This window comes from Macrosteles quadrilineatus, unplaced genomic scaffold, assembly GCF_028750875.1.
Source record: "Macrosteles quadrilineatus isolate MER2022 unplaced genomic scaffold, UCM_ALF_1.0 Scaffold_8__2_contigs__length_117827958, whole genome shotgun sequence".
Classification (NCBI taxonomy): domain Eukaryota; kingdom Metazoa; phylum Arthropoda; class Insecta; order Hemiptera; family Cicadellidae; genus Macrosteles; species Macrosteles quadrilineatus.
The window spans coordinates 97745667-97758385 of NW_026542601.1; the positions used below are offsets into that span (position 1 = coordinate 97745667).

At 34.3% G+C, this 12719-nt stretch overlaps 1 protein-coding gene across 4 annotated transcripts in view; it reads right to left on the reverse strand.

Annotated features, from left to right (window-relative positions):
• Positions 1-663: 663 nt before the first annotated feature.
• The window catches only part of LOC129001336 (irregular chiasm C-roughest protein-like), a 206987-nt gene continuing 194931 nt past the window's right edge, over positions 664-12719 (reverse strand). The window contains exons 7-13 of one of the 4 annotated variants that reach the window (XM_054428606.1): positions 10111-10401; positions 8611-8804; positions 6412-6544; positions 5212-5325; positions 3993-4026; positions 2080-2233; positions 664-1355 (exon numbers count right to left, since the gene is read on the reverse strand). In XM_054428606.1, coding sequence (XP_054284581.1) covers positions 1005-1355; positions 2080-2233; positions 3993-4026; positions 5212-5325; positions 6412-6544; positions 8611-8804; positions 10111-10401 — 1271 coding nt within the window. In that variant the 3' untranslated portion in view covers positions 664-1004. Of the gene's footprint in view, positions 2249-3992; positions 4027-5211; positions 5326-6411; positions 6545-8610; positions 8805-10110; positions 10402-12719 lie in introns of all 4 variants that reach the window. The other 3 variants (XM_054428605.1, XM_054428609.1, XM_054428607.1) reach the window with 3 other exon arrangements.

Here is a 12719-nt window from a genome sequence, read left to right on the forward strand (position 1 = left end):
CATCTTCAATTTAAGTGTTTTTGAGCTTAAACTCTTTATGTGACTAAATGGACAGTGGAAGTTAACTATAAAGACATCTTTGAAATGAGCGAAAATATTTGAAAACTTGTTGTAAAATAAAGTAATATTTTACCACTGAAGGAATTGCTGGTAATATATGTTTCTAAATAAAACCTGTTTAAAAGATATATTTAAATGTAAGATGTTCCATGAAATTAGCCAACCATTACCATGCTAAGGTATGACTTTGTATTTTTATTAGTTTTTTATTTTCAGAAAATGTAATATTTCACATGTTTAATGTTTTAAAGTCTAATTACACGTAAATATTTTAGTCAACAACACAAATAAAAGTTTTAATAAGCATATATATAACCAATAACAAAACAGTGTCTATAATCTCATTTTGCCTTACTTTAAATTTGATAATAAAAATCATATTCATCTTTTTCATTGAAAATAGAAGTATTATAACTTATCACATAAATATTTTGAGATTTAAAACTTTTTAACAGTGATATAGCAACAATTTCTACAAAAACATTTACTTTTATCATAATAACTTTATGGTAACAAATACTTACAATAAATCATCTATGAAACTAAGTTTAGTTCTATGTTTTTAAAAATAAATACAAATTTACAAAAAAATATACAGTTGTGTCAAGCATGCTCACTAAGGCAATTCATATAAACAATTTCAATTTGAGTATTTACAAATAAAAAGTAATACACAAATATCATTTTGTGTAGATTCATTTTTTATAATTTAGCAAAGCATACAAGAGAACCAAATGCAGTAGGCCTACAGTATTGTGGTTAGGAATATTATGTTTTTTATGATTAATTTTTCTCAATATTATTTTTTACCAATTAATTGTTAGTTGAATTATCGCAGTTGAAAGAATACATTTTATTCCTGGGCTCTTAAAAGTATTAGGTAACATTTTGATCAAAAACTGAGATCGAAAAACCTAAAATCACATCAACAAACATTACTCGTATCATATTTCAGCCTTATCAATGCTATGAGGCTGGTACTGGTAGTGTCTTAAAGGCATGGTCCTAGGAGTGAACAGGTCACGGTGAGGTCGCACCAACACAGTGTTGCAATCATGGTACGACCTTTGGTCACCTCGGCCACTGTCCAGGTCGAACCTGTGTTTGAGGTTGGGCGCCGGACAGAAGTAGGACGGGGGGGTTGTGTCCGTAGGGAACGCCTTGTTGTAGTAGGACATTCTGTTGATAGTGGCCCCATGAGCGCTCACACTCGGCACCTGCAGCTCCTTGAAAGTGTCCTCCTTGGACCTGCGTCTGGCGCCCGTACTGCGCCGGTGACTATGGCTCGCACCTCGCTAGCCCCACACACATACATCACTACAACATCAACTGTCTGCCTAGCTTAGCAAAATCACGCGGTGGCATTCAAGTGCGCTTGGTAATTCTGAAAACAAACATCCTGTCACCACCCCAGTGCTAAAGGTGCTATGCAGTTGTGAGATTTGGAAAAGGTAAGTTTGAGAAAGAATTTGGAAAAGTTAGAGAATCCTTTACTGAATATAAGAAGTTTAAGTGTTTTGTGTATTTAGTTAAAATCTACAGAAATTATCATGTTTGTAAATAATTCATCTGAGATATCTCTCTTGCCATAGAAGGACTACTTTGGCTAACCTTATGAGTTACAACTTAATTTAATACAAGAAATACAACAGTCAAACGTATAACAGTAATGCAGTGAGGCAGTGCTTAAACGTGCTAGATGCAGGTGCTTGAGCTTTACCCGAGTGCTTGTCGATCATGCAGCCTTTGTAAAAAAGTATGAAAACTAAAGTGGAAATATTTACAAAAATATACATTAACTATCGCTTTATTGTCTTAACTATTGTCAATGTCTTTGGTGATGACTAGCGAAATCATAAGTGCTAAGACTAATCTACAGATTCAGTCCGGTGCAGTGCAATCGCTAGTGTCCATATCACATGCTGGAGATCACACACAGTCACTGATGCAAACACTGATGCATGGCGCGGCGGTTTACACTCTGGTGGGGGGCTGCAGAACCATGGCGGCAAGCCTCACCTTCATGGCCTCTGGCGAGCCCCCCGCAGTGATGGTGTGGGGGGGCCGTCTTGTGGGGGTGCTGCAGTACATAGCCTCCGCTGCATTGTGCAGCACACTGTGTCCGTCTATCTTGGGCGTCTTCCTCCCTGTGCTGTCCAACTCGGACTTCTCGCTGTAAAAGATCACACTGGGGATGGTTATTGAGACACAAACGTTGGGGACTGATACAACTACTATTACAGCCAGAGGGGGATCCAGGGCATGATTTTGGGGGGAGGAGGGAGGTGGATTGTAAGGGTAAACTTCCGGGGTGTATGAAGTAAAAAAAGGGTCAGAGGGCCCACCCCCTAGAAATATTGGAAAATTTGAACTGAAAACTCGGGTTTTTAGACAATCTAGATAAAAAACTTGATCATTTTTTGTAATTTAAAACTATAGTATTTCAACTAGATTTATTTTCCAAAGTCTCGGGTTAAGGGGGAAATGCCTCTTTGCAAACCTCCCCCCCCCCTATTGGATCCGCCACTGATTACAGCTAAGGATTTGCTTTTGATTAGATTAGATTTATATGACAACGATCAGTGGTGGAGTCGTAAATTTTCCGGTGTGGAAACGCCACGAAAAAATGTCATAGGTACTACCATTCTCACGGGAAAATACCGTTTACCGATATATTTTTTTGAAAACCCAGTGGGATATTCCTGTCCCACTACTCTACTAATACTGACACATCAATGTGCATATTGTAAGGCAAAGAAAAGTGAAGAATAAGTGTTGAATGAAAGATATAGCAGATTTGTATTGACTATGATCAGCTGATTCTCTAGCCTCGACCATGTAGCAAAAGCCTAATGATTAAGAACTGCTAAGTCAACTTTTGAACTATCAAAATATGTACTTGTCTCAGGATCAAACCAGCAAACTTATGATTACTATAGCCAAGCACTAACCGCACAAATCTAAATCAAACAATCTGGGACTAAAGAAAATGCATTTTAAAAACTGTCAGAATCACACCTCTACAATGATTGGATCCAAGGGAGAGAAACAAGTGCTTTAAGACACATGGGAGAATAAGAACTGATACTTGTAAAAGCTGCCAACTAATTACTGAAATGTACCAGGTTTATCTACTTTCTATCTACAATTCTATTTTGTATTCAAATAATAACTAGTTTCATGTCATTTGACCCATTATTAAAATTGCTATCAAAAAGAAGAGAGGCGAGAGGTGAGATGGATCTCATGACCTGATAAATGCTATTCTTTGAGTCTTTGACACTATATTATGTGATGGAAGGCAGGGATGAAACATTAACCTTTATACATTTTAATATCTCAGTATTGGTGGCAAAATATTTAAAGAATTTATATACTGTTAACTTTTTCAATCTATAGAAATAGTTTTTACTAAATATCTTCATGCTCAATTAGGTGTACATATCTTTCTGCACAAATGTTTACGTAGTATCACAAAAATCATATATTTTAACTCATGCCTTAAAAAGGTGATAGCAAATATTAAAACCCTATAATATCATGAACACTCACATAAAATTTAGAAATATTTTACCGTAATTATGACATAATGTTGAGTTTGAAACATGTGATACATGGTAAGCACAGCCTCGTGTATCTAATAACTGAGTTGCAATGGAGTTTAAAACAATATTGAGATTGCAGTTCTTTGGAAACAAATTGTGTTCTCTCTAGTTTTGTTTTGAACTGTTATAAAAAATTGCATGGTCATTTGTGCACCTGAGCAAACAGTTAATCTATATATAAATGTATCTGACAAATAATAAAATATATTTAACTTCTTATAAATTTTAAGTATTAAGTATTTTCATGACTAACAGTAACATGTTGATCTTCATATTCCTCATTGAATGGTTATCTAGATTGAAATAAAATTTACTATTTATATTTACCTTTCCAAATCTGTTGGTCTAAAGTCACCTCTTCCTGAAAAAACAACACACACTGATTATGAATCAAATTGCTATTTATAAACAGTTAACCAGTTTTTTTCTTAAATCTTTTGGAATATTTCTTGATAGTGTTTAGTTGTCTAAAACATTGAACCCAATCTTAATGAGCATCTTAATGACTCTGTTCATTTGAAAAAAGCTCATTTAGAAAACTTTCTGCAGACAAAGATTGTTCTAATAGGGGGGTTGCACTTTGTTAAAGACATCAATTTTTTCTAAACATATTGTTTTTTATCTTTAAATTGTAATATTACCTTTTTTCCTGTAGACTAACACCTTTGACTATAAATACAAATTCAGTATCCGATAGTCGAGTCTCTCTGCCTGCTACTTCTGATAGATCAATTCTTGCTTTTGTCAGGTACTATCATGAGTTGTTCAGAATATGATAGTCTACAAGTACAAACATGCTATCCTTGGTGTTTGACACCATTACATTGTAGACTAGTCCCTTTGCAAACTGGTATTATTGGATAAGAAGACCCTTAGAGCCTTGGAGGGATTATGGAAAACCCCTTTAGACAAAATTTATTCATGCCCATCCATGCCTTAGCTATTTATGGTTGCCCTACTATTTTAATGTAACTGAAAATCCAATTGATGATGCTTATTTGGGATTGTCCCCACATAAAATGTTAATCACCCCATCTTAATATCTTCATATTTTACAATTACTCTGCCATAGTCTCATCTGATACAAGGCAGTGGTGTTGATGTCAGGGCCGCTTATGTAAAAGGGCCCAGACCCAGGGGCACAAGAGTGTTTAGGTTTCTTAGAAGTGTAAGGAAGAGAAAAATTCCCCCACAATGTAAGTGGAGAGAGGCACAATTAATTATCTCTTGGGCCCATAGCGCATCACATGCAAACCACAGGTATGGTTGGTGTGCGGCAAGGTCGCTCGGGGTGGCTTATTGCCATGGTTGAAAGCAGGGAAATGTATTTACTTATTTTGAATAGCAACAACAAACTTGTAAACATAAACATTGCGCAGACTGATAATAATCAGTGGAACAGCTGTTTCGGTAGGCCGTTACTGTGGCATTGCCACTTATTAGAGAAGGTAATGCCTTTGTGGTATTTCTCGATTAAAGTTTTCATTTATCTGTAACACACTGTAGTTTGAAAACTTAAATCTATTAGCGACTTTAGTATACTTACTATTAAAGCAGCACTTTTCTGCTCTGACACAATAGACAGCACAGAGTATACACAGGAGGAAGACTACGAAACAAGCTCCAGCTAGGCTGATCAAGGTAGTCATGGCAATAGGTTCTGTGACAGAATAAATTGTGAGAACAATGGTAACATATGAAATTTTCTGAGGAACTACACAAGATCTCTTACGAGCCGCAGTGCAGTACCGGTATTATGTGTAGTATGTATTATATGTGTAGTAAAAATTAATAGGGTTTGTTGGTTTTATTACTGGTTTTGAATGTGTCGTAAATAGCTATTATAAAAATGAGTAACTGTTAATTTGAATGAATTCAGAAAATAGTGAAAATTAATAAAACAATCCCAAAACAAACATTATTAATTATTGTTTAATCAGTTATGAAATTCCAAAGTAAATTGTTTCCTCCCAAATATTTAATATTAATAATTATGTACTAATTAAAGTTTGCAAGTTCGTATAAAATTAATTGTATCTCAAAATAAATTTTATATTGCTTATTGTGGATACAAGAATATAATTGGATGATCATAAATTACTATAGTTGGGTATTTTCAAAATACACTATTTAAATGAAAACTGAAATTTAATTACAAAATTCAATAATATAGTATGGAAACATTTACAAGAACTTTTCATTTCACTCCCACATTTCATGAATTCTGTTTTTACTTGACTAAGTAATATGTTAACTAGCTTCCTTTAAACAAAGGTATATTTAAATCACAACTCTTGAAAGCTTTCTTTATTTCCAAGTACAAGTAAGCTTTCCAACTACTAAAATGTCTTTTCAACAATCCAAGCTGATGTATTCAGGCTGGAAAATATACCAGAGCAGGCAGGTTATCCGCCTCAAGTGTGCCTAGCCTGCCCACTAACTGTCCACTGGATTCGTGCGGATACAGGCATTAAACAACTCAGAGGTCGTCGAAGCCTTCTTAGCTTTTCTCTGACATCCGACTCATTTGAGAGTAATTCATCTCTGACTGTTTTTAGTTTAGTGCGGATTAATTAACCCACTTAGAGTTCTTGCAAAAATTTGAATTACCGTGTGTTTTTATAACTACTTACTTATACCTTACTGACTAAGCAGAACCAAACAAAACTACATGCAGTGCTAGTGTTAGTAAGCCTTATGCTAGGGTGAGCAAAACAAAACGTGAAAGACTTGCCAGCATACGAACCACGGACGGCCAGCCGCACAGAGTGCCGGTCGTTGCCGCGGTCATTCTCTACGAACATAAAGTAATTCCTGGAGTCTGCGGGTTCCACATCCTGAATCACCAGACGAGCTTCGTAGCAGTCCTCCCTCTCATCCTGCGAACAGGAATCAAAGTTGGTGATGGGTGACAGAAAATTGGAAGACATTTATCTTGAAGAAATAGTCATAAATAGTGTTTTATTTCTACACTGGAAAGCTTTATGTGAGGAAGTTTTCCAACAGAGTTAGTTCTACTTGAATTAGAGACTAATTTAATTAACTTCATAGATAAACTTACATATTACCTAAAAGTTCAATAGACCCTCAATCCATCACAATACCGTAAGGCACGAACGGAGACTCGTATTGCAAATAAACAAGGAAATTTTAAAGTTCATCTAGATTGAAATAAAGGAAACATTTATGACTGAGTTAAAGTTCCTCCTGTCAACTAAGTTATTTAGCAGCTTATTTATTAGACTTCAAAGTCATTGGTTCAGCTAACCAACAGAGAGTATGAATTAGGTTTTAGAAAAAATTAAGAACATAATTTGAGTTCAGTATTGTAAGGTTTAAAAGAATAAGAAATGTTTTAAGATGCAATGTAATAAAACGTTTTATTGTTTTTGTTTACATTTTAAATCAATAATTTCTGTTCCATTAAATGTAGTTATTATTTTAACAGAGTTTCATCACAAGAATTTTGAATGGGAATAGATATCAAACGTAGACTTCTAGACTTATTTTGGCCAAAATAAAATAAAACATCAGTCATATGGAAAATAAAACAGAAGCATCAAGAACAACCTTTTTAAAGTTGTATTTTTATTAGTGGTATATAGTGTGAGTGTGTTACCTTTAATTTTGCTAGGACACCTACTAGATCTTTACATTTGTAAACAGTCTACTAACTATACAAGAGTAATTGGTGTAAGTGACATATGTATGCTGGAATTATATTCATTATAAAACAAAGGTTTAAGATTCCCTTATATGAAGGACCATTTTAACTGATATGCATTATAAGAATTTATCATAGAGAAAAATAGATCAGTTACATTGCACACATATTCATTGTCTTTAAACTCATCATTGTAAGAAGAAAATGTTAACAAAAAGTAATATTATGAGTGGGAACTGTTTAATAAGACAGTTTGCAGTAACACAGCACAATTAGTCTATTTAAAGGAATTATTTTGCATAAGCTTATTAGATGAGACACATTGAACGATGAACTTTGAAGATAAGCCTCTGCTGTGGACACCTGTTGATGTTTAAGTTTGCTGCTTTGGTAACAGATATTGATTGTGACATCAAGTTCTCCCATAAAGGTTACAACTTTGCAAGTTTACTGTAGGATAATGGCTACCCAGAGTAATTTAATGATGGTGAATGCTTTATACCAATTGGAAAGTTCCAGCTGATAAGGTTAGGTGAAAACATCAAATGAAAAGCGCTGAGAAAAACAAGTGTCATTGGTTGTTGCAACTTAAATATTGTGTTTTATTTAACTTCATTGTAGTTTTGTTTATTCAACAAGTTTATTTGTGTATATTTATTCAATAACAATGGAATTTTAAAAAAAATCTTTGGGGAAGTCAAAAATCTTGTCTTGCAACCAATATGACCTTTTGTTAGTTAGTTAGCATTAATACGGTAAATTTTAATCACATTGACAAATAGAAAAATCTAGGTTCTGTATTGATTGTTATGACTTTTTCCATATTTTTTTGAAAATGCGGATTTGAAAAAGCATGAAAATGCGGATTTGAAAAAGCATCCATGTGGAATATGAACCCTACCTAATTTTTGACAAGTTTTTGTTCCCTTTTACTTAATTGGTTTCATTTTGCAAGTGGATTTTGCTCATATTCCAAATCCCTTCTCTGCAAATAGTCCTCTTGCCTCTTCAGCCCATGATTTCTTCTCTCCTCCACCTATTTTCTATTCCCTCATCTACCTATGCCTTATTCCCTGCTTTCTTCTATATTGTTATGTAATTAGTTTTTTTAATTATAAGTGAAATTATTTGTTTTTATAGCCCACAACACTGTATTGCACATTATTTGTATAGCTTTAGTCTTGTCCTGCAAAAATAAACCAGAATTTATCCTAGATACTCTGTGTATTCTCTCTTTCCTCCATTTCGCATCTTCCCCCTGCCTTCCCTTGCTGCTCTCACCTGTATAAGGTCCTCCGCGTGGTATCTGCCCAGCCCTTGCCCGGCTGATAGCTGCAGACTGCCCCACTCCCACATCAGTCGCCGAGGTCGAGGGTCAGCACACACCACTTGCCTCAGCACTGCAGTCTGCCCTCGCATCATCACCACCTCTACCAGCGCGTCATCCCCGCCTTCTCTGAGGATCTGTGGCGCTCCTGTAACGATATAAGTGTAGTCTAAGAAAATGTAATCTGAAAACTTTAAAGTAGGATATTCTATGGACCTGGAAGATCAGGGAAAGTGTTTTAGTCAGGACAAATTTATCAAATAATTAAAGTCCGGAAAATTTATGAAAATCTTATGTACATCCTGTTAATTATTTGGATGACTTACTGTGTTGAAATGAGATAGTTGCTGAAGAGTTTAGTAAAGTTATGAAAAACCTTCTGTTAAAATGGCAAGAAGCAAATTTGTACATTATTGGGGGAAAAACAAAAAGAATAAGTCTAAAGATAAAGACTCTTCTTATTTGGCAAAATCGAGAGCTGACTTCAACAAACTTCAAAATGTAAGAAAAGTATCAAGAATGAAACAGCAAATTGAAGCATTTAAGCATTGATATAATGCAAAAGGTCATAGCATTAAAAACTGCAAGCTGGTAGAAGCATTAGAAGTTATAGCAAACTACAAGCAGTTTAAAGTTATCTCTTGTAGTGAGTGGTATTTATATTAGTTTTAGCTCTGGTAAACATAACATTGTGGATATCTTTAACACAAATCCAATTGTATTGTTGACACAACTGATTTAAACAAACAAACCCGTTGTAAGAAAAGTCTTTAGGTTCTTCAAAACTATAGTTAGGCCTATTATTGGACATGCTTTTTCTTAGATTGAACATTAATCATTTGTCCAATTGATTTTTATGATGACAAACCCCTCATTTTACAGGCAAGCTGAAATTATACTGCGTATTAGCTTTGGCTATTGATACAACTATACATTCCATCCCATGTTAAATTTGTTGCCAGTTTCAAAATCATAATCATCGTAGTTGATATGAGCTACTGATCGTGCTGATCTAAATTACAAGTTTCTGTCAAATACACAAACCTTTTTTACCAAGTTAAGCCAATTGCGTTATCGAGAGCTTTAGCAACTGTTATGACACATCAACTATGCCAGCAATAAAAAAAAGGTATAAAATATAATTTTATACTCAATGGCATTATGTGGCTGGCTCACAGAACTATTTTCTTTTTGAATAAGAAATTTGCTGACAGCTGGTCCGTATGGATGGGCCTTTAGTATTCTGGAATTTGTAGTTCTAGGTAGTTGGTGATCAAGAAGTTATTAATCCGAAAGTCTAATGATATTAGTTTTTCAACTCTACACTTGCAGTATAGGCGACAAATACAAGTTTTCTAAGATACAACTGAAAATCACCAATATACAATAAAAATAATATATTGGTTCATCCAAACCGGGGTTATAGACTTAACATTTTACATAACTAAACTCACCGACGACTTGCAAACTGACTGCCTCGCTCTGAGTCATCCTCTCCTTGCCTCCGATGAAGTTGACTACTCTACAGACGTACTCTCCCTGGTGGTCGTAGGTGACGTTACGCAGCAGAAGTTGACGCTCTGAGCCCCGGACCATGGCGTCCTGGGATGCAGTGGCCGACAGTTTCTGTAGCCACTGGTACTGCGGGGGAGGATGACTCTCGGCCTCACAGTTGAACAGAGCCTGGGAGTAAAGGGAGGCTGTGGTCAAACGGTCCGGACCCACAGACTTGACCACTGGGGCATCTGGAGAAGAAATGTGTGAAATAGATTAATAATGTGTAATTTAATGTAAGATGTATATTTTCAAAACTAAATTCTGCTGGTAGGACAGACTACTTCTTTTATGAATATATTCAGTCTACCTCACCCTATATTTTTAAATTTCTTCAAAGAGTATGGGTGAAATCAAAACATACCACAACTATGTTGCTTTTAAAATGATCAAGTGTTTTGGCTGGTATATCATCAGTTACAGCATTAAATCTAAAGATGAACACTATTTAAAACACATTGAGCATGGTTCTTTAGTGCCAAGAACTAAAATTTCCAAAATGAGAACAAGACTATTCACTCTTTAACTTCCTAACTCACAACCAAACTGAACATCACCATTGATATTGATATAAAAATACAATATAAATGGTAACGGGCAGTTTACATGATGATGCTGGATGGACAAAGAGCTATGTAGAAGAAAATAAATAAGGCCCAGGTAAAGAAATGTGAATTCTGTAAAAGGAGGTTTGGTGTTGCAAAGGAGATAATATACATTTTGAGGAAGATGTGGCTGAAGTGATTAGCTATAGAGTTTCAAAATACAAAAAGAAATGGTTAGGGACATGTGGAAAATGATTTTAAAAAGTATTATGAGTGGTTTCAGCATAAGTATAAATAAACATAGCCCTGTGATATTTGAAAAGTATTTGGTTTAGGGATGTTAAATAAATTAGTATTAAGAATTAAAATTATTGCTCTAGATGATAGAGATTGAATAAGTCATGGCTAAGCATATGATAATTTCTGTATAAGGAATTGAGAGTGGATAACAAGAACTTGTAACATAGTACATAGTTGGTATCCTACAAAGAGAATCATGAGGAGAGGATGAAAAATTGTGTAAATTTTAGTAAAAAAAAAAAAAAAAAAAAAAAAAAAAAAAAACAGCTAGATATTCAATATGTATATTTTGTTTAAATCTCTTGCAATATGGAAGTGTAGAAAACAATACATTCACAAACTTGTAATAAACATGGGAACCCTGTTTTTTTTTTTAGAATCAGTGGTATAAATATTAGGTCTGATGCAAAACTTAAAAATAAACTCTTGGAATTAACTTGTTTGAAGAGCTTAAGGGAACTGCTTAGACATGTCTATTGACAATGGAAACTGTACTACTCATATGCTACTGTGAACTAAATGTTGGTATAAATACTGGTAGTCATAATCTATGTTAATTAACTACTTCTAGGAACAAGTAAACATGGGGTAATAAAGGTCAACAGCAATATCGCAATAAAAAGCTTGCAACAGTGAAATAAAAGAGTAAACAGTTATAATTTTCTGGCGGTGAGTTTTAATTAAACAATTATGATTCCACCTTCAAATGGAAATTCACTGTTTTATTTCCCACTTTAATATATCTGGGGCTTTAAGATGGCGATAAAACATTTAATGGAAGCCTGCAAAGTTAATAATAAACACAATCAACCAGTTCTCATCAAGTTAGGAGTTCTTAGTCGTAAAGTTATCTTGATTTGTGACTTCTCTGATATTTAATTTCTTAATGCATAATCCAACTGTCTTTTAAACGGTTATAATTTACTTAGTAGACTAACTTTTATTAGTGGTAATTAAACACTTATTGTCCTTGGCTATGCTAAATTTAAGGCTTTACATTATATTTATCTATTTATGTTTAGTATAATTTTGGTCTTTTCACAACGCTTGCTGTTCTCATATGCCTTTTCATGTAACAATTTGCTTAATCTGACCAGGGTAGAAATATAGTCTTTACCTAATAACAACCACATTTTTATCTTTTATCTTCCAAACCTGATGGATTTGTCATCAACACAAAACCATAGAAACAATAAGTTTGTGACTCATTACATTCCAAACAATTATAACCAATATGATTAAAACAATGATTCAATACTGCCAAAACCATAGGAAAAAGTAAGTTTGTCACTATGATGACCATTGACTAAAATTCAATACTAAAAGACTTGCGAATTTCCAGTGAATAAAAGACCAGATTTTGTCAGGATCTGGTGCAACCTTTTGGCAAAGAATTGAAGTCTTTGAGGCATTGGCAAAACACTATAAGTAAGGGTGAGTGTGAATTCAAGCCTTTGAATTGCTATTACTTTTTAGGTTAAAACCATGGCAATCGTTAACAGAGAGATAGGACTGTCAAAACCATGATAATCAGTAATAGTAATTGTGATTACGATCTTTGACTTCACTATTGACTAAAGAAAAACCCTCCATAATAGACATAGTTTTTGTACATAGTTTTATTTACAATCTGTTTTACATTAAACAATAAGTAAATATGATGG